This window comes from Lepus europaeus, chromosome 21 (assembly GCF_033115175.1).
Source record: "Lepus europaeus isolate LE1 chromosome 21, mLepTim1.pri, whole genome shotgun sequence".
In the NCBI taxonomy this organism is placed as follows: Eukaryota; Metazoa; Chordata; class Mammalia; order Lagomorpha; family Leporidae; genus Lepus; species Lepus europaeus.
In genome coordinates this window covers 56,354,655-56,377,151 of record NC_084847.1, presented here as the reverse complement: position 1 = coordinate 56,377,151, position 22,497 = coordinate 56,354,655, and the positions used below count along the sequence as shown (strand labels likewise).

At 64.2% G+C, this 22,497-nt stretch overlaps 1 protein-coding gene across 1 annotated transcript; it reads right to left on the bottom strand.

The window, feature by feature from the left end:
- Positions 1-3,923: 3,923 nt before the first annotated feature.
- On the bottom strand, positions 3,924-22,003 carry ZNF316 (zinc finger protein 316). Its single transcript, XM_062179999.1, has 7 exons — positions 21,919-22,003; positions 19,467-19,609; positions 18,849-19,105; positions 18,523-18,632; positions 17,776-17,902; positions 17,247-17,360; positions 3,924-7,303 (listed from the first exon to the last, which is right to left on the bottom strand). Exons 3-7 carry the CDS (start codon positions 19,075-19,077, stop codon positions 4,989-4,991), a joined length of 2,895 nt encoding a protein of 964 aa, XP_062035983.1. The 5' UTR covers positions 19,078-19,105; positions 19,467-19,609; positions 21,919-22,003; the 3' UTR covers positions 3,924-4,988.
- Positions 22,004-22,497: the final 494 nt, after the last annotated feature.

Genomic DNA, 22,497 nt, shown 5'->3' with positions numbered 1-22,497 from the left:
GTGTGTGTGTGTGTGTGGGTGTGGGTGTGTGTGTGTGTGGGTGGGTGTGGGGGGGTGTATGAGGGCGGGTGTGTGTGCGTGTGGGTGGGTGGGGTGCTTTTGTGTGGGTGTGTATGTGTGTGGGGTATATGAGTGTGTGTGGGTGTGTATGTGGGGGGTATATGAGTGTGGGGGGGTGTGTATGTGTGTGGGGGGGTTTGTGCGGGCGGGTGTGTGTGCGTGTGGGTGGGGGGTGCTTTTGTGTGGGTGTGTATGTGTGGGGGTACATGAGTGTGTGTGTGGGCATGTGTGTGTGCAAGGGTGTGGGTGTGGGGAGGTGCTTGTGTGTGGGTGTGTATTGTGGGGGGGTATATGAGTCTGTGGGGGTGTGAGTGTGTGTGTGTGGCCATTCTGCTGAAGGAACCCTCAAGTCCCACGTGAAGGCAACACTCGTCTGAGCGTGACAGACTGCCACGAGGGGCACCCACACCCCACATGGAGTCCCAGCTCCGCTCCCAAATCCAGCTTCCTGTTAATGCGCATCCCGGAAGGCAGCAGGTGACAGCTCAAATATTTGGGTCCTTGCCATCCACATGGGGAGACCCAGAGGGAGTTGCTGGTTCCTGACCCTGGCTTTGGCTTGGCCCAGCCCTGGTCACTGCGGGCATTTAGAAATTGAACCTGGGGCCGGTGCTGTAGTATAGCTGGTAAAGCCACCATCTGCAGTGCCGGCATCCCAAATGGGTGCCAGTTTGAGTCCTGGCTGCTCTACTTCCTGTCCAGCTCTCTGCTATGGCCTGGGAAAGCAGTAGAAGATGGCTCAAGTCCTGGGCCCTGGCACCCGCATGGGAGACCCGGAAGAAGCTCCTGGCTCCTAGCTTCAGATTGGCACAGTTCCAGCTGTTGCGGCCATCTGAGGAGTGAACCAGCAGACAGAAGATCGATCAATCAATCTCTCTCCCTCTGTATAACTCTTTCAATAAATAAATCTTTTTTAAAAAAAAAAAAGTGAACCAGTGGATGGAAGATCTCTCTGTGTCTCTGTCTCCAGATCTTTCAAATAAAACGGAAATAGGTAATAAAAACTAAAAAAAGTGGCCAGGAAATTCTTTGACATTCCTTTGCCCCGAGAGGTGGGGATCTCTATCCTTCTTTTTGACTACCAGGGAAATCTACAAGAATTCAAACCGTGGCTCTCACAGCAGTAAAGTGTTGGTTTACTAAATGTGTGTCTGTGCACACTCACACACACATACCCCAGGTCACAGGGACATAAAATGGACCTCTCTCCACAGGTGTCCAGTGAGATGCACTCCAAGCTGCTGAGTTAGAGGACTGGAACGCTTTGTCGAGCTGGGCCATGGAGGCCGTTAACGTGCCACCAACCCGGCCACGCTGCAGAACCCACAGTGGGTACTCCGCCCAGGGGAAGGGTGCAGGGATTTTGCTGACTTCATGAACAAAACATGTGACTTCCTACCAGCCCCTGATCTGATTGAGGACCCATTGGGAGCTGTGGCAGGACAAAAAATAACTTAATTCCATGTTAAAAAGACACAGAAATGCAAGCCATTCACCTGTGTAAGGTGAAGAACAAAGCAAAGGTTCAAACAGCAGCCAAGGGAGTGCGCTTTGGTCCGGCAAGAGGACACTGGTTAAGGCAGCTCCATCCGGTAGCGGAGTACCTGAGTTCAGTTTCCTGCTCGTACTAGACCCAGGGAGGCAGCAGGGATGGCTCAAGTACTTGAGTTCCTGCTGGCCACGTGGGAGACCCAGATGGAGTTCCTGGCTGCAGCCTGTGGGCATCTGAGGAAAGAGTCAGCAATGAGAGCACACTTTCTCCACGCCTCTCAAATAATTTTAAAAATATATTTATGGGGCTGGTGCTGTGGCATAGTAGGCTAAGCCTCCACCTGCAGCACCAGCGTCCCATATGGGCACCGGTTTGTGTTCCAGCTGCTCTTCTTCCGATCCAGCTCTCTGCTTATGGCTCGGGAGAGCAGTGGAAGATGGCCCAAGTGCTTGGACCCCTGCACCCATGTGGGAGACCCAGAAAGAAGCTCCTGGCTCCTGGGCAAGCCCCTGCCATTGCAGCCATCTGGGGAGTGAACCAGAGGATGGAAGCTCATGCTCTCTCGCACTCTCTGTTTCCCCCTCTAAGTCTGCCTTTCTTTCTTTTTTTTAAATACACTTCCCCAGCTGGTGTGCATGGGGAAGTTTTTTTTTTTTTTAAGATTTATTTTATTTATTTGAAAGACAGAGAGAGGAAAAGACAGAGAGAGGGAGAGGTCTTCCATCCACTGGTTCACTCCCCAGATGGCCACAATGGCTGGAGCTGCGTCAATCCAAAGCCAGGAGCCAGGAGCTTATTCTGGGTCTCCCACGCGGGCACAGGGTCCCAAGGACTTGGCCATCTTCTGCTGCTTTTCCAGGCCATAGCAGAGAGCTGGATTGGAAGAGGAGCAGTCGGGACTAGAACTGACACCCTTATGGGATGCTGGCGCTTCAGGCCAGGGTGTTAACCCACTGCACCACAGCGCCGGCCCCTCTAAGTCTGCCTTTTAAATATAATAAATCTTTACAAAGGCATCTGCACCCACACAGCTGTGCCGGGCAGTGGGCGTAGGAGGACTCTGTATGTGGTGAAGGTGGACAGGACTGCTTTGTAACAGTGGAAGTTCCACAACTGGCCTGCCTATCACAGCCAGGAAAAAAATGAGCAAGGATCACAAAGCTTCATTTAACAGGTACAACCAAAGGGTTGCAAAACACTATATTCCACATGTAGCCAACCAGTGAACAAAGAGAAGGGAGTGTGTGCAGAGATGTGAAAAGATAGAGAAAGGAATCAGAGAGGGAAGAGAGAAAAATGACCATGGAAAAGGTCGGAGGAGGGGAGCCAGGTGTGCAGGGCCAGGTGCCCTCTGGGTGCTGCACCCAGTGGGTCACACTCCACAGCTCACTGGGCAACGCACCCACTCTCTTTGTATGACTCTAGGATGGGTGCCCCCCCCAAAATAAGCCAGTATTTAGCTCTCCCAGGGGATCTTTCAGCTTTCCTGAGTGGCCAGTGGGACCCCCAAGGCCCGATCATCCTTGACCAGGTCTTTGTGTCTGCCAGCTGCTGCAGAGCCTGGTGGCTTTGTTTTAAACAGAAACACTGGGCTGCTCTGTTCTGATGTCTCCAAATCACCCCCTGAGAAGACAACTCGCTTTCTTGTCCACTGTTGCCACCCTATAGGGAAGGCCATGCCAGAACACAAAAAGCCAATAAACCAGTGTAGAGGCAGGTGCTTGGCAGCCCTGGCATTGGAGCAGGCAGGCCCTTGGGTAGACCCACATGGTGCTGGGGCCTCTCAGAGGCCCAAGACTGTGCCTGGACCACCTGGCAGGTGACCCGGTCCCTCTCAGAGCACGGCAAGGCCGGCCTAAACGCAGTGCTGCCCGAGTAGGTGAACGGGTGACAACACCGGGAGCTGAGAGGTGGGCAGACCCAGGACGCACAGGGGGCCGCCTCCTCGTCGGCTGTCCTAGGACCAGTTCTAGTTCTAGAAAATTCCTAGCGCATCCGCAAAAAGGGAGGTGGGCCTGAGGCCTTGTGGAGCCTCCTGGTGAGGATGGGTGGGGAGGGACGGCAACAGGACAGCCACACGAGAGCTCGCTTCTCCACTCTTTATTAAAGCTAGGTCCTCCTGCCCACAGCTGCAGGGCAGGGCAGCCGCGGCTGGGACCGCCCAGGCCCCTCCAGCCCACGGCCCTTCGAGGTTCACCGAGTCCAAGGAGAGGAGAAACCTGGGGGAGAGAGGCTGCGGCAGGGCCCTCCTCACCACCCTGCCCCACGACCTCACCAGCTGGGCTAAGTCTTACCACCACCACCCTGGCCCTCCTCCCACCCACCAACGGTCCACACCGCGCCTCCTACCCCGCCCCAGCCCCCAGCCCCCAGCAGCCTGGCTACCGGCCCAGCCCCCGAGGCCGTGTCTACACTAAACAGAACTAGGGTCTACAAGGGAATGCAGTTAGGTTTCCCGGCCCCACTCGCATTGGCCCAAAAGGTGTGACGCGAGGGACCCCCCGGCGAATCAGGATTCAGCTGTCCAGTCCAGAGGGTGCAGGGGCGGGGAGCGGGAATACACACAGCTGGGTGCCTGCTGTATCACCGAGCCCGGGGCTCAGTCCCCACCGCTGTGCAAACCGCCCCCACCCCTGCCGCCCATACGAGGGGGATCTGAACGCAAACGCAGCAAGAGTTCAAGGAACCCGCTGCCGTCTCGGGAGGCAGGGAAGATCCTTCCTCCAACCTCAGCTGCTGACCCTGAAGGACTCTGGGAGTGGCCGGGCAGGGCCGGGCGCACCCACCTGCTGCTCTGGGCGCCCGGTGGTATCCGGGTAGGCCGCGTCCGGCTGCCGGGGACGGGAGACCCGGGGGACTCGGAGGACGCTGAGGCTGACCAGCTAGCGCCCGGCTGACCTGGGCGCAGAAGCGGGGTGTGGGGGCCCCCCGGGGACGCCTGCGACTGCCTGCCCCTGCATGGGCTTGGATTCTGGCTTGCTTTTCCTCCTCCCACTCTCTTCAGGGAACCCGAGATGGAAACAAGCGTCCACCAGCGATGGCCACGATAAACGCCTTCCCTCGCGCCTCTCTTCCGCCGGGGCAAGGGGGCCCCTTCCTCCGGAAACCTGCCAGGCTTCCCCTCGCCACAGGACGCAGTCACGCACTCCCTGGACCGCCCCGGCCTCCCCTGCCCCGCCACAGGATCCAGTCGCACACTCGTCACTTGTCGAGTACAATAAATAGTGCCGCCCGCCCCCGCGCACGTGGGGCGGCCCCAGCCGTGAGGAATCCCCGAGGCCGTGGGGCGGGGGCAGGAGCCGACGGAAGGCACCGCCCCCAGCACCGGGACCCTCAGCCTCCCGAAGCCAAGGGAGCCAGGCGCCGGTGCGCAGCGGCCTGCACCCGAGCCGCCCCGGTGACCCTTGTGGACTGTGCTCCCGAGGCCTCGGGCCCCTCACAGGACGCGCTCCTCGTAGGCGCCCGACGGCCCCGCGAACGCAGGCGAGGGCTCCGAGCCGAAGCTCGTGCCGCCCGCGAACTCCAGCAGGGCGCTGCCGCGCTCCCCCGACCCACTGCTCGCGCCCACACCGGGAGGCGCCTTGGCGGGAGCCTCGGCCTTGGGCGCGGGAGCCGTCGCCGCCTGCCCGGGCGCGCCCGCCGCGCCGCGGTGCGTCTTCATGTGGGTGAGCAGGTGCGAGCTCTGCGAGAAGCGGCGGCCACAGTTGGCGCAGGCGTAGGGCCGCTCGCCCGTGTGCGTGCGCTGGTGTGTCACCAGCACCGAGCGCTGCGAGAAGCGCTTGCCGCACTCGGGGCACGGGAAGGGCCGCTCGCCGGTGTGGCCGCGCCGGTGCTTGGCCAGGTTGGAGCGCTGCGCGAAGCCGCGGCCGCAGTCGGCGCAACGGAAGGGCTTCTCGCCCGTGTGCGTGCGCCGGTGCCGCTTGAAGTCCGAGCTGTGGCCGAAGCCCTTGCCGCAGTCGGGGCAGCGGTGCGGCTTCTCCTCGGCGTGCGCCCACTGGTGTCGCGTCAGCGCCGCGCTCTGCCCAAAGCGGCGTCCGCACTCGCCGCACGCGTAGGGCCGCTCCCCGGTGTGCGCGCGCCCGTGCGCCGTCAAGTGCGCGCGGCGGCTGAAGCCTGCGCCGCACACCCCGCACACGAAGGGCTTCTCGCCGGTGTGGCCGCGCACGTGCGCCGCCAGGTGCGAGCCGCGGGCGAAGCGCGCGCCGCACTCGGGGCACGGGAAGGGCCGCTCGCCCGTGTGGGTGCGCCGGTGGCGCGCCAGGTGGGAGCCGTACACGAAGCTCTTGCCACAGTCTGCGCAGCGGTGCGGCCGCTCGCCCGCGTGGTAGCGCTGGTGCTTGGCCAGCGCGGCGCGGCGCCCGAACGTCTTGCCGCAGTCCGAGCAGATCCACGGGCTCTCCTCCTCCGCCAGCGCGGCGGGCGCCGGCTCGGACAGCAGTCCCCCGACCGCGGGCCCGAACGCACGCAGGCCGCTGCCAACGCTCCCGGCCCCGGCTCCGCCGAAGGGGTCGCAGGCCAGCCCCGCGCCCTCCACCAGGGAGAGGGGACCCCCCAGGGGTCCCGGCATGGGACGCCCGTCGGCCGGAACCCGCTCCCCGAAGTTTGGGAGGCCCAGGATCGGGAAGCCGTCCGGGTGGAGCCAGGACTTGGGGTGCACAGAGAAGTGGAAGCCAAGCGGGTGCGAGGAAGGGCCTTCGCCCTCGCCCAGGCCATTGCCCAGGTTGGGGAACCGCCTGTCCGGCTCGCGGTCCTCCTTGCTCGTGGGGGTGGGCGTCTCCTCCGCCTCTCTGGCCTCAGCCTCCGGCTCGCCTTCCACCTCGGCGGCCTCGGGCTCCTCAGACCCCTCGGGCCCGGCCTCGGCTTCCCCAGGACCCACCGTGGCTGTGGCTTCACGGGGCTCCCGCCGAGGGCCTTCGCCGCCGGGCTCGGCGCAGCCGCCACCACGCCGATGGCGCTGGAAGTCGGCGCGCAGGCGGAAGGCCTGGCCGCAGTCCGGGCAGCAGTGCGGCCGGTCGGCTGTGTGCACCGCCTGGTGTCGCGCGAGCGCCGAGCTCTGGCTGAAGCTGCGGCCGCAGTGCGGGCACGGGTAGGGCCGCTCGCCCGTGTGCGTGCGCTGGTGCGTTACCAAGTAGGAGCGGCGCCCGAAGCCCGCGCCGCAGAAGGCGCAGCGGTAGGGCCGCTCGCCGGTGTGGATGCGCCGGTGCGTGACCAGGTGCGACTTGTAGACGAAGCGCTTGCCGCAGTCCGGGCACGGGAAGGGCTTCTCGCCGGTGTGCGTGCGCTGGTGGATGGCCAGGTGCGAGCGGTACACGAAGCCCTTGCCACACTCATCGCAGCCGAAAGGCTTGACGGCGGCGTGGTAGCGCTGGTGCTTGGCCAGCCGCGACCGGTGCGGGAACACCTTGCCGCACACGTCGCACGTAGTCTCCGGCCTACCGGCCTGGGCTGCCACCGCTGCCGGGAACGCCCAGGGTGCCAACAGGTTCGCGCCGGGATCCCGGCCAGCTAGGAAAGGCTTAGCTTCCGACCCCTCGGCCAGGACGCCCACGTCGCCTGGGTCAGGCCCCCACCTCTCGGGAGTCTGCGCCGAATCTGAGTCATCCGGACCCCAAGTCCCAGGCACGTCCCCCACGCCATAGGCCGCTGACCACAGCCCGGGGGGTTCGTTCTCCTCCTCAGCCACCTCCGCCAGGAAGTCCTCATCATCCTCCTCCTCGTGGTCCTCCATGTCGTCGGCCCAGAACCAGGCTCCTGGAGGCAACAAAGCAGGCCAGAACGAAGGTCAGCGACGCTCTGGCTGGCTCGGGGACCTCCGCCCAAGGCCGCACGGACACCTCCACTCGCGCGAGCGGGGCTGCGCAGGCCCGCAGCCACCCTAACTAACCGAGGCCTGCCCTCTTCTTCTAGGACTGGCCTCTAACACCTCCTCCAGGTCACCAGCTCCCGGGGGACAGCTTGTCTGGGGGTCTGGCTGAGACCCAGGCCTAAGGCTCCATCAGGGTCGGGCGCCCAGGAAGAGGGGCGGGGCCAGAAGCTTGTTTGTCTCCAGAGGACCCCGCCTCTTCCCACCAGCTTAGCACAGCCCCACCTGCTTTTGTGAGCCCGGGAGCCTCGCTCGGCCTCCCTCCCGCTCTCCCCAGCGGTCAGGGGCGCCCTCGCACAGGCACGGCAGAGGCGGAAGGCTGGCCTGGCCAGGGTCTGACGCTGCCACTGACCCGGCCAGGCTCCAGTGCTGCGCCCCAGGTTTCTGACCCCTTCCCTGGCTTTCTCCCTAAGCCGCCACCAGCATGGCCCTTCTGTCCCACCGTGCTGAGTGTGGGTGAGCTGGGAGCACCTTCCCGAACGAAAGGCCAAGCCCCTGTCTCAGCCTTCCTGCCACCCTGGCCTCTCCCTTCTGCCCCCCAAGGGGGCTGTGTGGGCAGCACGGACATGGGATCCACCCACAGACCTGCCATCGCGACACACCCCAGAGCTGCTGACGGGGCAGGCACTCACACAGAGAAAGCACCTGCTGTGGCCACCTCAGAACCCCAGCACCCAGAGATCCAAGCTCTCACAACAGGGACAGGGCTCTCCCCTCCACTCCAGTCCCCTGGCTGCATGAGCTTGGACCACCGCAGATAAAAGCAGAGTCTTTCTCTCTCCCACCCTCAAGGGAGGCGTGGGGCCCAGGAGACTTCAGAGAGGCCTGGGCTGGCTCCCAGGGCCCAGCACTACACCCTGCCGGGCGGCTGGGCCACACACACAGCCCTCCTCCTGACATTCTACATGGGCGCCTGGAGGCACGCACAGACACAGCGCGGTGCCCAGGGAAGCAAAGCCACACACACAGCTACGCAGCCTGACTCACGCTGGGAGGAAGATACGTACTGTGTAAGAGGGTAAGAAAGCGAGCCGTGCTATTTTTTTAATTATTTTATTTGAAAGGCAGAGAGAGATTGAGCAGGCTTCACTCCCCAAATGGCTGTGATGACGGGCTGGGTCGGACCAAAGCCAGGAGTCAGGAACTCCATCCAGGTCTCCCCCGTGCATGGCAGGGACCCACATACTTGGGCCCTCGTCCACTGCTTTCCCAGGCTCATTAGCAAGAAGCTGGACTAAAGCAGGGCAGCTGGGGCTGGAACTGGCATTCCAATATGGGATGCTGGTGTCGTAGGCAGTGGCTTAACCCGCTGTGCCACACGCCACTCACAGTGTGTGACACCTTCTGGGTGCTCATCCCTTTACCAATTGGCTCTAAATAACAAGCTCCCCATCGGGGCAGGCCTTGTGGCGCAGTGGATTGAGTCACATCCACGTCAGAGCGCCTGGCTCAAGTCCTGGGTACTTGGGCTCCCTGCTAACCCACACCCTGGGAGGCAGCAGAGGACGGCGCAGGTTCCTGAGTCCCTCCCACCCACATGGGGGCCGGGATGGAGCTCCTGGCTCCTGGCTTCAGCCCTGGCTGTTGCATGGGAGTAAACTAGCAGATAAAAGCACAGTCTTTCCCTCTACCTTTGTCACTTTGCCTTTCAAATAATAATAATAATAATAATAATAATGTGTCTAGAGGCTGGCACTGTGGTGTAGCTGGCTAAGGCACCTCCTGCAGTGTGGGCATCCCATATGGACACCAGTTCGAGTCCTGGCTGCTCTACTTCTGATCCAGCTCCCTGCTAATGTTCCTGGGAAAGCAGCAGAAGATGGCCCAAGTGCTTGGGCCCCTGCAAATACATGGGAGACCCAGCAGTAGCTCCAGGCTCCTGGCTTTGGTCTGGCCCAGACCCAGCCATTGCGGCCATTTGGAAAGTAAACCAGCAGATAGAAGATCTCTCCCCCTCCCTCCCTCCCTGTAACTCTGCCTTTCAAATCAATAAATCTTAAAAAAAAAAAAAAATTTTTTTAAAACACACGCTTCTTTACTAAGCTGAGCTACCACAAGCGCCGCCTACAGCTGCAGTGAGTGATGGGAAGCGCTGTGGCCCTCGAGAGGCAGGGAGGCCTGGGTCCTCCTCATGGGATGCCCGTCTGCTCCATACCAACTCCCCGCCCCTCATCCGGGAGGCTGGAGGGAGGGTTTGGGCTGATGAGCAAAAGGATTTTCCCTTGGCCTGGATGAGCCCTGAGGAGACCCTCGGGCAGGGGCAACACAGCGCGGAGCAGGTGGGCTTCTCCAGTGGGGCAGGTGACTCCGTGCTCCTCAGGGCCGGGCCAAGGGCCGGGACGCAGCAGCTGGGTCATCACTCTCAGAGGCTGCCACCAGGTAGCCTGGGATGCACGTGGGGTTTGAGAGGGTGGGGAAGGTCACCCCAGCCCCACCCCACCCTTGAGGGCTGTGTAGCGTGGACCAGAGACCCGGGGGACCTCAGGCACCAGCTCTGGAGCGCAAGTGGCCGCCTGTCCCACAAGGAGAACAAGTGTGGGGCGGGGCCCCCAGGATACTGGGTGGGGCACCCTGGTCCCTGGACAGTCAGAGCTGGCTGTGACAGACCAGATCCCAGCAAGGACCCAGGGGAGATGAGCGTGCCGAGGCCAGGCCTGGCTTGTTCCCTGTGGCCAAGGCGGCCCACCACTGACAGCTATTCCACGGATGGCATTCCCAGGGGCTGATGTCTGTTTTAGACCTAAAATGAGAACTCACCAGCTCCACCCTGCAGACCCCAGCCAAGGGCAGCCAGGACACTGGACAGGAGGGGCAGAAAGCAAAAGGACAGTGGGCCAGTGGCTCAAACTCAACTGTCACCCCACGCTTCGGGGTGCAGGGAGGCAGGCTTTGGGTGGGAGCTGGAATTCAGCCCCTGTGCCCAGCGTCTGCTTCAAGGACTTGGCCTTAGCCACAGTCAGCCAGGCCTCCAGGAAGATCCTGCAGGCCACAGGGAGTTTACAGATACAAGGCAGCAGCAGGACCAGGGCTCCCAGCTCTGTCTGCAGAGGGGAAACCTGGGCTTCGCCACAAGGTCACTGTCACAGCCTGTGTCCGAGTCAGGCACAGGGAGACCCTGGTACAACACGCGGTTCTGATCCTCTACGAGTCAGGCACAGGGAGACCCTGGTACGACACGCGGTTCTGATCCTCTACGAGTCGGGCACAGGGAGACCCTGGTACGACACGCGGTTCTGATCCTCTAGGAGTCGGGCACAGGGAGACCCTGGTACGACACGCGGTTCTGATCCTCTACGAGTCGGGCACAGGGAGACCCTGGTACGACACGCGGTTCTGATCCTCTACGAGTCGGGCACAGGGAGACCCTGGCACGACACGCGGTTCTGATCCTCTACCAGTCGGGCACAGGGAGACCCTGGCACGACACGCGGTTCTGATCCTCTACGAGTCGGGCACAGGGAGACCCGGGTACGACACGCGGTTCTGATCCTCTACGAGTCAGGCACAGGAGACCCTGGTACGACACGCGGTTCTGATCCTCTACGAGTCGGGCACAGGGAGACCCTGGTACGACACGCGGTTCTGATCCTCTACGAGTCGGGCACAGGGAGACCCTGGTACGACACGCGGTTCTGATCCTCTACGAGTCGGGCACAGGGAGACCCTGGTACGACACGCGGTTCTGATCCTCTACGAGTCGGGCACAGGGAGACCCTGGTACAACACGCGGTTCTGATCCTCTACGAGTCGGGCACAGGGAGACCCTGGCACGACACGCGGTTCTGATCCTCTACGAGTCGGGCACAGGGAGACCCTGGCACGACACGCGGTTCTGATCCTCTACGAGTCGGGCACAGGGAGACCCTGGCACGACACGCGGTTCTGATCCTCTACGAGTCGGGCACAGGGAGACCCTGGTACGACACGCGGTTCTGATCCTCTACGAGTCGGGCACAGGGAGACCCTGGTACAACACGCGGTTCTGATCCTCTACGAGTCGGGCACAGGGAGACCCTGGTACGACACGCGGTTGTGATCCTCTACGAGTCGGGCACAGGGAGACCCTGGTACGACACGCGGTTCTGATCCTCTACGAGTCGGGCACAGGGAGACCCTGGTACGACACGCGGTTCTGATCCTCTACGAGTCGGGCACAGGGAGACCCTGGTACAACACGCAGTTCTGATCCTCTACAAGTCAGGCACAGGAGACCCTGGTACGACACGCGGTTCTGATCCTCTACGAGTCGGGCACAGGGAGACCCTGGTACGACACGCGGTTGTGATCCTCTACGAGTCGGGCACAGGGAGACCCTGGTACGACACGCGGTTCTGATCCTCTACCAGTCGGGCACAGGGAGACCCTGGTACGACACGCGGTTCTGATCCTCTACGAGTCGGGCACAGGGAGACCCTGGTACGACACGCGGTTCTGATCCTCTACGAGTCAGGCACAGGAGACCCTGGTACGACACGCGGTTCTGATCCTCTACGAGTCGGGCACAGGGAGACCCTGGCACGACACGCGGTTCTGATCCTCTACGAGTCGGGCACAGGGAGACCCTGGCACGACACGCGGTTCTGATCCTCTAGGAGTCGGGCACAGGGAGACCCTGGTACGACACGCGGTTCTGATCCTCTACGAGTCGGGCACAGGGAGACCCTGGTACGACACGCGGTTCTGATCCTCTACGAGTCGGGCACAGGGAGACCCTGGTACGACACGCGGTTCTGATCCTCTACGAGTCGGGCACAGGGAGACCCTGGCACGACACGCGGTTCTGATCCTCTACGAGTCGGGCACAGGGAGACCCTGGCACGACACGCGGTTCTGATCCTCTACGAGTCGGGCACAGGGAGACCCTGGCACGACACGCGGTTCTGATCCTCTACGAGTCGGGCACAGGGAGACCCTGGCACGACACGCAGTTGTGATCCTCTACGAGTCGGGCACAGGGAGACCCTGGTACGACACGCGGTTCTGATCCTCTACGAGTCGGGCACAGGGAGACCCTGGTACGACACGCGGTTCTGATCCTCTACGAGTCGGGCACAGGGAGACCCTGGTACGACACGCGGTTCTGATCCACTACGGAGGAGTCGGGGGAGGCAGAGTCCGAACAAACAAGGTGCCAAGTACGTGGATTAAACCCTCAGGAGCAGGGGCAGGCACGGGGGCAGGGGTTCAGACACCACTAAGCCACCCACACCCCACATCAGAGCACGCAGGCTCCAGTCCTGGCTCCGCTCCGACCCCAGCTTCCTGCTGCTGCGCACCCTGAGAGGCAGCAGGTGACGGCTCAGGTACTTGGGCCACTGCCACCCACGTGGGAGATCCGGATGGAGTTCCGGGCTCCTGGCTTCAGGCTGGCCCAGCCCTGGCTGTGGTGGGCACCTGAGGCGTGAACCTGTGGACGGAAGCTCTCTGTCAGCTTTCCAAATCAATAACAATTTTGGAAAAGAAAAACCAGAAAACCCTCAGGACCACGGGCGTCTCTGGGAAGACTGCTTCGGCTGTCCTCCACGGATGTCGACGCCATCTCGGGCCCTTTGATGCGAGCAGAGCTGCACAGGCAGGGGCTCCCTTAACCGTGTGCCCAGTGGGCTCTGCGCAGCCCAGCGAGGACGGCCTGGGCCGGGCTCTCCGCCACGTCTCCCTCAGCTTCCTCGCGAGAGCGCCCAATGCTACGAGCCTGCCGGGGCCCGAACCCCACTCCCACCACTCACTGGATGTGGGGCCTCGTCTACTTCAGTGTCCCCAGCTGGAAGGCGGGTTTCTAACCCCGTGGGATCCCTTCGCGCTGGCGCTGCCAGGACTCAGAGGCCGTAAGCAGCGACGATGGTGCTGTGGAATGATCCCTGTTGTCACCAGGACTGGGTGCCGCCCACTGGGCCCCCACAGTCTCCGAGGCCAGCCCAGCGCCCAGCGGGGGACCCTGAGTGCTCCCTGCTTCTCATCCCTCAAACACTAGGCCACGCCCTTCCCTAGGCTGCACCCCTCACCCAGGCCTAACCACTCACCAGAGACGGCCCCGGGGCAGGTGGGTTCTGTTCTGGAGGCCACCTCTGTGCACAGGAAGGGGCGGGGTGGGGGAGTTGCTAGCAGCTGATGCAGATCGAGGCTCGGTGTGGGGCGGGGCAGGGGTAGAGGCACCGATGCACAGGGACCTCCAAATACAAGGTGGTGCCCGCAGCCCGGAAGTCACCATGCAGGTGGACAGGGCTGTAGGAGGGGCCCTATGCAGACCGGTTCCACTCCAGCTGGTGGCCCCAACAGCCCAGCACCCAGCCACCTCCCGCGAGTGCCCTGCCTGTGGGTGGGGCCCATGGCATTCCCCTGGGGTAGCTACGTGATGCTCAGCCCACCGGGACACAGCCCCGGAACTGTGCTGCCGCCATCTATAACCCCTGAGCACCCTCCGCCCGCTAGGCAGTCTGAGCGCTGAGTCTGCCCGGCCCCAGGTGCAGGCTCTGAAGTCCGTTCCCAGAGTAGAGTCCACACCTGTTCCCAGGCCTCCCCAGGCAATTTCCTCCATCCACACAGAAACTCCAGGTGGGCTCTGAGAGCCCCTTCCCCCACGGGGAAGTCACCAAGAGACCAAGTATACAAAGGAGCCACGCCCAAATTCACCGGCTTCAGTGGCCGTCCCTTCTCACTGGGGACTGCCAGGGACAAGACAGCCTGGGTGCAGCAAGTCGGCCCCAGGGAGTCGGCAGCTCCCAGGCACAGCCAGGTTCTGCCTTGGGGTTGGTCCTCCCAGCTGCGCAGTCCTGGCCAGGTGGACAGGGCTGCATGAAGGGCCCGCCTCTCGTCACTGGCAGTCACCTCCAAGGGGCCTCCTCGTGTGTGCTGTGTGGTGACCACCACCCACTGACCATGCAGGAAGGAGAGTCCAGGACCCGCTCCGCCACATGCACCCGCCCACCTGTCAGTCCTCACCCCACTGCTCTGCCACCCGAGGCCGCCTCCTCCCCTCCCAAGCACAAGGACGATTCAGGACCCAAACGCCTTATCCCGGGCCAAGATGATAAAAGGAGGACTTGGTGACATCCAGGGTCCCCTCTGGGCATGGCACAGCGAAGGGGAGCCTCGGCCGTCTGTGAGAGCCAGGGCAGCAGGCTGGTGCCAGCTGCTCCCGGGCAGCCGTCGCCCCTTCCTGGCTGGGCTCGCTACTGACCAGTGGGGCCTCACGCCCTCGACTAAGCCGCTGGACCCCCGAGAGTCCTCTACTTTCAGGAGAGCGGCAGCAGGCGAGCGGGAGTCGCAGTGCGGCACCAGGCTCCTCCTGCCCGCACAGCCTGGCGCGCCGCTCGGGAGCAGAGTGGACAGGATCAGTGCCTGCTCTTACGGAGCGCGACTCTGCTGGGGGCAAGGGCAGGAGCCGAGGAGGCTCCCTTCTGGCTACAGCGAGAGCGGCGGACGCCACGACTGTCCTGGAGTGACCCCACGCAGGCTGCGGCTCCTTTAAGTCAAGACAGAGAATGCATGACTCCACGGAGACCCAGGACCTGAGCAGGGGGAGCCCACCCATTACCAGCAGAGGGAGAGCACAGAGGCCCTGAGGCAGGTGGGAGGGAGGACCTGAGAGGGGCCTCACATAAGGAAGCCCCTCCAGGGCAAGGCGGCTGACAGCGCAGGGGTACCTGCCCACAGGCCTGACAGCCTGATGCCAGACCGGCCGTGGGGCGGGAAGGGCAGGGACACGGGCTGCTCTGGCACGCAGCAGGGGGCAGCGGGGATGTCAAGGACACAGCCAGGAAGATGAGACCAGGGCTGGGATGGGCACACAGGAGGGACGCGGCACTTAAAGCCCTGGCCAGGAGAGAGCCCAGGAGGACCCAAGGCCGTCCTGGGGACCACAGACAGCTGGCGGCCAGGGAGCAGCAGCCGGGAAGGCAGCAGGAATCCAGGCCCACAGGGGCTCATCTCGGAAGCGGGAACGCCACCCTCAGACATGGGGGGGACCCCTGGGCCGAGGCTGCCCACGAGCGCGCCTTTCTCCTGCCACAGTCTCCGCTCCGGTGTGGGTTGGAGGCGAGCAGGAAGCAGACATCAACCTGGGGCAGGACTGGCCAGGGGCACTCACAAGGAGCAGAGACCCCGCGACCCCAGCCAACTAAGGAAAGTGGGGGGGGGGGGGGGCCGCAGCAGTGAGCGGGGAACAAGCAGCAGTGGGCGGGGGGCAGCAAGGGGCTGCCGGGGGCATCCAGGAGGCGCTGGCAGCTGAGTGGCGGAATGCGGCTGAGCCCCGCTCATCCAGGAGCGCGAGGCAGGGATACACCTGCGTGTAGTGAGGCTACGACCTAGCAACACACACACGCCACCGGACACAGGGCGCAGTGGGGTAGGGGCCACGCAGCCAGTGCCTGCGGTCACAGCCAAGGACGCCCCCAGGGGCTCGCGTGGCTCCAGCTGCCCCAGCCTCTGCAGCTGCACCCCCTTCAGGACACCCCCGAGTCTCCGCCTGCTCTGGGTGCACGCCAGCCTCGCCAGCCCCAGAACTGTGACGCACAGGGGAAGGCCAGCTGGGGGCACAGCTGGCCCCTCAGGGAGCTCGCAGTCCCCAGCCAGATGTAGCAGGCCCATGGCACTGCCTCGGGCTCAACTCCAGGACACCCCACGAGGCGTGGAAAACAGGCAGGGCTCGACCACACAGCAGGAGCTCGGCCAGCCGAGACCCGGGTCCCCCTCCCCTGGCTTCCCTGGGTGTGCCCACTACAAACAGGGCGTACCTCCCGCTAAGGTGCTCTGAGACACATCACCTGCACCCCAGCCTCACCTAGAGGCGGCATCAGCGTCTCTGGCCCCTAAGAGCCCTCTCACTCTGAACACTCCGAGAGGGTCCCTGAGCCTGTGGCGCACTGGGCAGTGCTGAGCGACTCAAGACCAAGGCCTGCAGCTGGCACCGGGGGCTGCACCCCCATTCCTTCTTCTCCAGGTGCATAAAGGGGGGCTCCGACTTAACAGCGAGCCCCAAAGCCTCCAGAGAAACTCACCCCAGATGCCTCTGTACACATCACTCCCAAACCTCTCCTCCAGAAAGCCCCCACGTGCCCACAGGTCAGAGGCTTGCCCAGGGGCCTCCCGGGGAGCGCAGAGGAGACTGAGATGGCCCAAGGGCTGCAGAAGCCGAGGACTGGCTCAGAGAGCGCACACGCTCCGCCACCGCGCAGCTCGGGCCCCTGCGGCCTCACCCTGGCTCTAAGCCACAAGTGGACAACCGGCCCTCCCCCCACAAAAAGAATCCCCGACTTCACAGTGGGGACGGACAATCATTTTTAGGGTCCTCTGAGAATCCCTCAGCCACAGGCTTCTACAGAGCTGGGCCCAAGAGGAGCTACAGGGTGAAGGCCGGGCTGAGCACCGATGGCCGGCCTGTGCCCCAATCTGCCAGCATTGAGACTGTGACAGCACGGGGAGCCCATGTCCGCAGAGAGCTCAGGTGGGGGCCACAGCTGCTCCAAGAAACCGTTGGCAGAAACCCCACCAAACTGCATCTCGGGGCTGGCGTGGTGGCACAGCCAGTAAAGCTGACAGCTGTGCAGCCGGCATCCCATATGGGTGCCGGTTCAGGTCCCAGCTGCTCCACTTCCAATCCGGCTCCCTGCTTATCCACCTGGGAAAAGCAGGAGATGGCCCAAGTGCGTGGGCCCCTTTCATCCACTCGGGAGACATGGAAGAAGCTCCTGGCTCCTGGCTTTGAATTAGCTCAGCTCTGGCCATTTGGAGAGTGAATTAGGGGATGGAAGATCGATCTCTCTCCTTCTCCCCCTGTAGCTCTACCCTTCAAACACATAAATAAATCTTTAAAAACATCCATCGCATGCTCACCTGTGTAGACGCCAGTGACGATGTCTCCCTCCTCAGGCCGGGGGCTATCTGGGACCCAAGGTTCTTCCCCTTGCTCCAGCCGGAAGATCAGATCCGGCTTGGGGATGGGGTAGCCTGCCAGGGGGAAGAGCAGCAGCAGCTGCTGGGTGACCGTCACAGTGGACCCCTGCTGTCCCCGCCCGTGCCTGCTTCCTCTCCTCTCCCACCCTTCCCGGGGCCAGCCCTCCTCACCTGGCCCCTCCCCGGGAGCCTACGCCCTCCTGCCAAGCCCTTCCCCACACCTTCACGGGAGGGAGGCTCAGACCTCACCTCCCTCCTCACCCTGGAGGCTTCTGGAGACCGCACAGCACCGAGACCAGAGCTGGACCGGCAGCTCCACGGACATGTCCACCTGCCAGGCCACGTGGGGCCCACCCTGAAACTACGGAGGTCCCAGGTCCCCTCTAGGAGTGGGCTAGCTCTAGCACCCACCCTCTCCAAGACCCTGGGGCCCCCAGTGGCCCCTGCACCAGGCCGCCAGCCTCCTTACCCAGGGACACCAGGATCCCATAGTTCTCCTGCATGACCTCCTGGTAGAGGCCCCGCTGACTTGCGTCCAGCCTCGCCCACTCCTCGAGGGAGAAGTACACAGCCACGTCCTCAAAGGTCACCAGCCCCTGGAAACAGAAGCCGACACTGCCCTCAGCCGCCCCAGGGGCGCAGGCACAGTCAGTGAGGACACACGGAGACCCTGCAACACCCCGCGCCCCATTAGCAAACGGTCTACACGTGGCCAACGGGACTGGGGGCTTCAGGCCCGGCCACAGCCCCAGAGGCAGGGGCTCGGGCTGAGGGAGCGTGGACAGCCCAGCTCGTCCAAGGCCAGGTCGGGAGACAACAAGGCCCAAGCCTGCACCCCTCCTGCTCCACAGCATGGCCCAGGCAAGTGCCACGGCCACAGCAACAGCAGGAGGGCCCCCTCCCGGGTGGACGGTGCCATCAATGAAACTCCCTGTGGGCACAGACGCCCGATCTGACCGGGCAGCAGCAGGCAGGCCCTGGGGAGCAGCCTGACCCTGGTGGGGAGCCGGGCCTCTGACTTCACTGTACACGGTGCAGCTGAGTGGGCCCAGGAAAGTAGAGCCTGACCCTGGGCCTGGGGCTTCCTGCAGCCCGGCCCGGCCTGAGGATGCCAGTGCCGACTGCTCACACAGGCCTCTGTGACAGCAGGGGCCAAGGCTCCATGGGGAATCCCTGCCCAGACTACCTGAACGCCAAACAAGGACGAGCGGTTCACCTGAGACTCTGCTGTCGGGAAACCATCCTCCTCCTCCTCTTCCTCCTCCTCCTCCTCGTCCTCCAGGTCCTCATCCCCAGGAGCCGCTGGACCTCGGGGGGCCTGCAGGGCTGAGGGGAAAGACCTCTCAGGGGCAGCTGCCCGCCAGCACCCAGCCTAGCCAGCCAGCCAGCAGGGCCAGGGCTCCGGGCTGCTGCCTCATGTCAAAACCCGGGCCCTGGTGCCCAGCCTGCTCCGGCGGGTGTGTCCCCAAAGCCTCCCTGGCCTGGCCATGTCTCAGCCAGGTTCCCCTCACTTCCTCCCAGGGGGCTGGCTCCTTTCCTTACCCTCCCCCTGAAGAACTGGGGACCTGGCAGCACCGCCACGGCCAGGCTGCTCTCGGGTGCCCACTGCCAAGCTCCGCTCCTCTGCCAGCACCTCCTCCACGTCCTCTTCGTCCTCCTCCTCCTCCTCCTCTTCTTCCTCCTCCTCCTGGTCAGGATGGCACTCCGCCCCGTCCTCTGCCCTCTGCAGCTGGGCGGCTGGGGCTTCAGGAGTGGTGTGAAGGGCGGCCATCGTCCTGGGGAGCGAGCCTGCGCTCGGCCTGAAACACACGGGCCTGGTGATGGGGTGCTGCTGGGTGCTGCCGGCAACACAGGGCCCCCCCAGTGGCTCCCAGGGGCTTGGGAGGGAGGCGGGACTCATCCTGCCACCTGGGATTGAAGACCCTGGGGCTGAGGGAGGGCGGGGGGCTCTTCCCACCTCCACACCGAGAGCCCATCTCAATGTGCCCTGGGACGTGGCCTCAGCTCTCTCGCCTTATGCCTGGGAGGAGCTGTTCTCCGTGGGGCGCGTGGGGTATGAATCCCCAAGTCTCCATCCTCAAGGGGCGGCACTGAGTCTGAGCGACACAGCGGTCAGGGCTGGCACGGCCCACTTGGTCCAGAGAACAAAGAGATGCTTACCCAGGCCTCAACACACATGGACCAGGGCGAAGGGCTCCTTGGAGGCCTCAGGCTGGCGGCATTTGCAAAGCTCAGCGCAGGTTGGGGAGGCTTCAAGACGAGGGTCTCTTGAGGTCAAAGATGAGACCAGAGCAGGTTCCTTCCTGTCAGACAGGGCGAGAAGAGGCCATGAGCAGGCAGCTCTCTCCCGTCTGCTCTGGGCCCCTGCTCAGTCCAGGGCACGCGGGGAAAGCTCGGCAGGTCAGGGGACCCTGGCTCCCTGCCATACCAGCACAGGTGGCACGTCTCTACCTGTGGTGATCGGAGGACCCTAAGGGCTGAACTGCTGAAGCTCCAGGGGCTCCCAGGGTCCCATGCACCAACCACAGGGACTCAGAGGGGGACCCAGCTACCCTGCTGGCCAGCCCAGGGCCCAGGGCTGTGGACCCAAGTGGGACGGGCACGTGCAGACCTGGGGCCAGCTCCTCCCTTCCAGCTACACAGCCTTCCCCTGCCCCGTGGAGTTGCTGATGGGTCTGCTTCTGAGGCTTTGGAGGGCCGTCACCCAGCACCCACCTCGTCAGTGTCTCAGACCTGAACGAGCCCATTTCCAAAGCCGGCCAAGCCCACCCCAGAATCCTGGGGCTGCAGGTGCGAACCCCGGAGCCCCGCAGCCAGCCCTGGCTCCCCAGAGGCCTCCCTCCCTCCCCAGCCGCCACAGCTCTCCGGTGAGTGCAGATGCCTGCGGTCCAGAAGCTCGAGTGCCGCCCGAGCCGCCTCCAAGCCCCGGCCGTGCCCAGCATTCGGGCTTTTGTCGCTTGTGCCTCCGGCTGTGTGTTCATGCCGAGTCCAGCTGTCTCCTGCCTGGCCACCACCTGGGGCAGCAGCAACTTCAGACTCCCACAGGCCAAGCTGCCATCCAGGAAGACCCGACAGAAGAGTGTCATGGCAGCGGCTCCCTGCCTGTCCTACCCCAGGACCTTTGCTCGTGCCATTCTCCCTCCCCGGCACTCCCCCTTCTTCTTCTTTGAGGCAGCCCCCTCCCCACCCCAGCCCCTTACCCATGGCTCCCTGTGCTGTGCCCTCACAGCACCCAGAATGTTTTCTCAGATCCTTCTAGACCCTTCTCTGCTCCAGTCTGAATGCCCCCGGGCCGGACACCAAGCAAACATGCAAACGCTTACTTTAAAAATGGCTCACCAACCCCGGTGATGGGTTACCCAGGCACCTACAGGTCACTGCAGTGGACATGAGATTTTTTTTTTCCCACTGCCATTGATGGTCCACAACAGGCTGACCACGGCATCCGAGAAGCAGTGGAGAGTCTGTGCCTCCGAAGAAGAGGCCGGGAAAAGTGTTCTTCCAAGCACCCCTCTCGGCCCCCACAGGTCACCAGAGGTCAGCAAACAGCCCCCGGCCCAGCAGAGCGGCAAGACCCGGAAGCAGTAGGGAAGACCGGGAGCAGGTCAGCTCGGGCCCTGGGCCGTCTGCCGCCCAAGGCCCAAGGTCCCGAGCCCCCCAGAGACCCACATGGCTCACCACCCCTGCGGCACCAACTGCAGGTCTGAAGCCACACAGGTCAGGTCAGGCACGCAGCTCCGTGTACACAAACCCCTGGGTGACCACAGACGTGCATTCTTGCTGGGCCCCCAGGGAGGCCTCCTTCCCTGACCACCACCACCCCTGCTGTCCCTCCCTGGATTTCGCTCCCCCCACCCTCCTGGGTCTGTGCCTTCCGGGATGTCCCATGGCAACCTCCTCACCACCGCCCCAGCCAGCTCCCCAGGCCTGCCAACACTTGTTGGATCCAATCAACTGCCAAGGGCTCTCCGCACAGGCAGAGCTGGGGGCCCGGACCCTCCTGGTACCTGCACCTCAGGCCCTCCACCAAAGGCGGCCCCTCTCCCACCCCTGCTGCCCCAGGGAGCAGCGCGGCCCCACCAGCCCCAGTGATGGGTTACCCAGGCACCTGCAGGCAGAAGACCCAGTAGGGCTGCCCAGCGCGGAGAAGGGACGCCTTGGAGACCACCCCCTCCAAGGTCACAAAGCAGGTGGTGGGGGCGCCAAGCCCAGAACTCCCCTCCCACCTCCCTCCAGGGGTTTATCGCCCTCCACCACCCACGGTGACAGCCCCTCCTGGATGGGTGTGTCCCGAGGGCCGGCCGCGCTCCTGCGCCCTCCCCTGCGGCCAAGGAGGAGGCGACCGACACCTCCCGGGGCGTCGCGCTTGGTCCCCGCGGCCCGCCCACTCCTCGCGGCGGGGCCGGCCCGGCCCCAGGGCTCCCAGCCCGGTGTGGACGCGCAGGCCCCGCGGAGGGGGCCCACGAGGCTCGCGGGGCGTGGGCGCCGCCTCCCAAAGCCCGGCCCGCGCGGGGCTGTGGTCCAGCCAGGCCCCGACCCCGCCGCGCGCCGCGGCCTCCCGCGCCGCACCTGCCTCCCGCGCAGCCGCCCCGGCCCCGCGCGCCCCACTCACCGCGCGCGCCGAGCAGGCCGGGCCGGGCCGGGCCGTGGCCTGCGGGCCGCTGAGGGGCCCCGCGCTACACAAAGTGACGGCCCGGGAGCTGCGCGGCGGCGGCGGCGGCGCGTGGGCACCGGAAGTGCCGCTGGCCGGCCCCGCCCCGCCCGCACCCACGGGGGGGAACTTCCGGTCACGCGGCCGAGCTGGGGGTGCTGGGGCTGGGCGGGGGTGGTGGTCTGCTCAGCCGGGACGGGGTTCCTTGGACTCTGGACCCCGCCACGACCCTGGGCCCCACCCCGAGGCGTCCCCGAGTTCAGCGGAGTCCGGGGAGAGCCTGCGGAGAGGCGGGTCCGGCTCCGGCCGCGTCCGGCCCCCGGGGCAGCGGAGGGAGATGGAGACCCCCACTGGGACCCGTGGGCGGGTCCGCCGGCGGGTGTAGCTTGGCCGAGTCTGCGATCGATCGGTCACAGACGAGGGTGCAGGTGCGCCCAGACGCCTGCAGCTTGGCCAGGGGCCGCCAGCGCGTGCAGGTCCCGCGCAGGTCCTGGGGGCTGAGTCGGGGGCTGGGGGGCGGCCCAGGCCTGGAGTTGCGGA

Bases quoted from the DNA above. Each gene is read 5' to 3' on its own strand.
- ZNF316 (XM_062179999.1), bottom strand. From the start codon at position 19,077: ATGGCCGCCCTTCACACCACTCCTGAAGCCCCAGCCGCCCAGCTGCAG. The intron at 17,903-18,522 runs GTGAACCGCTCG...TTCTGTTTCCAG, and splicing joins TCCCGACAGCAGAGTCTCAG to GGGCTGGTGACCTTTGAGGA. The intron at 7,304-17,246 runs GTGAGCATGCGA...TGTTGCCTCCAG, and splicing joins CGTCACTGGCGTCTACACAG to GAGCCTGGTTCTGGGCCGAC.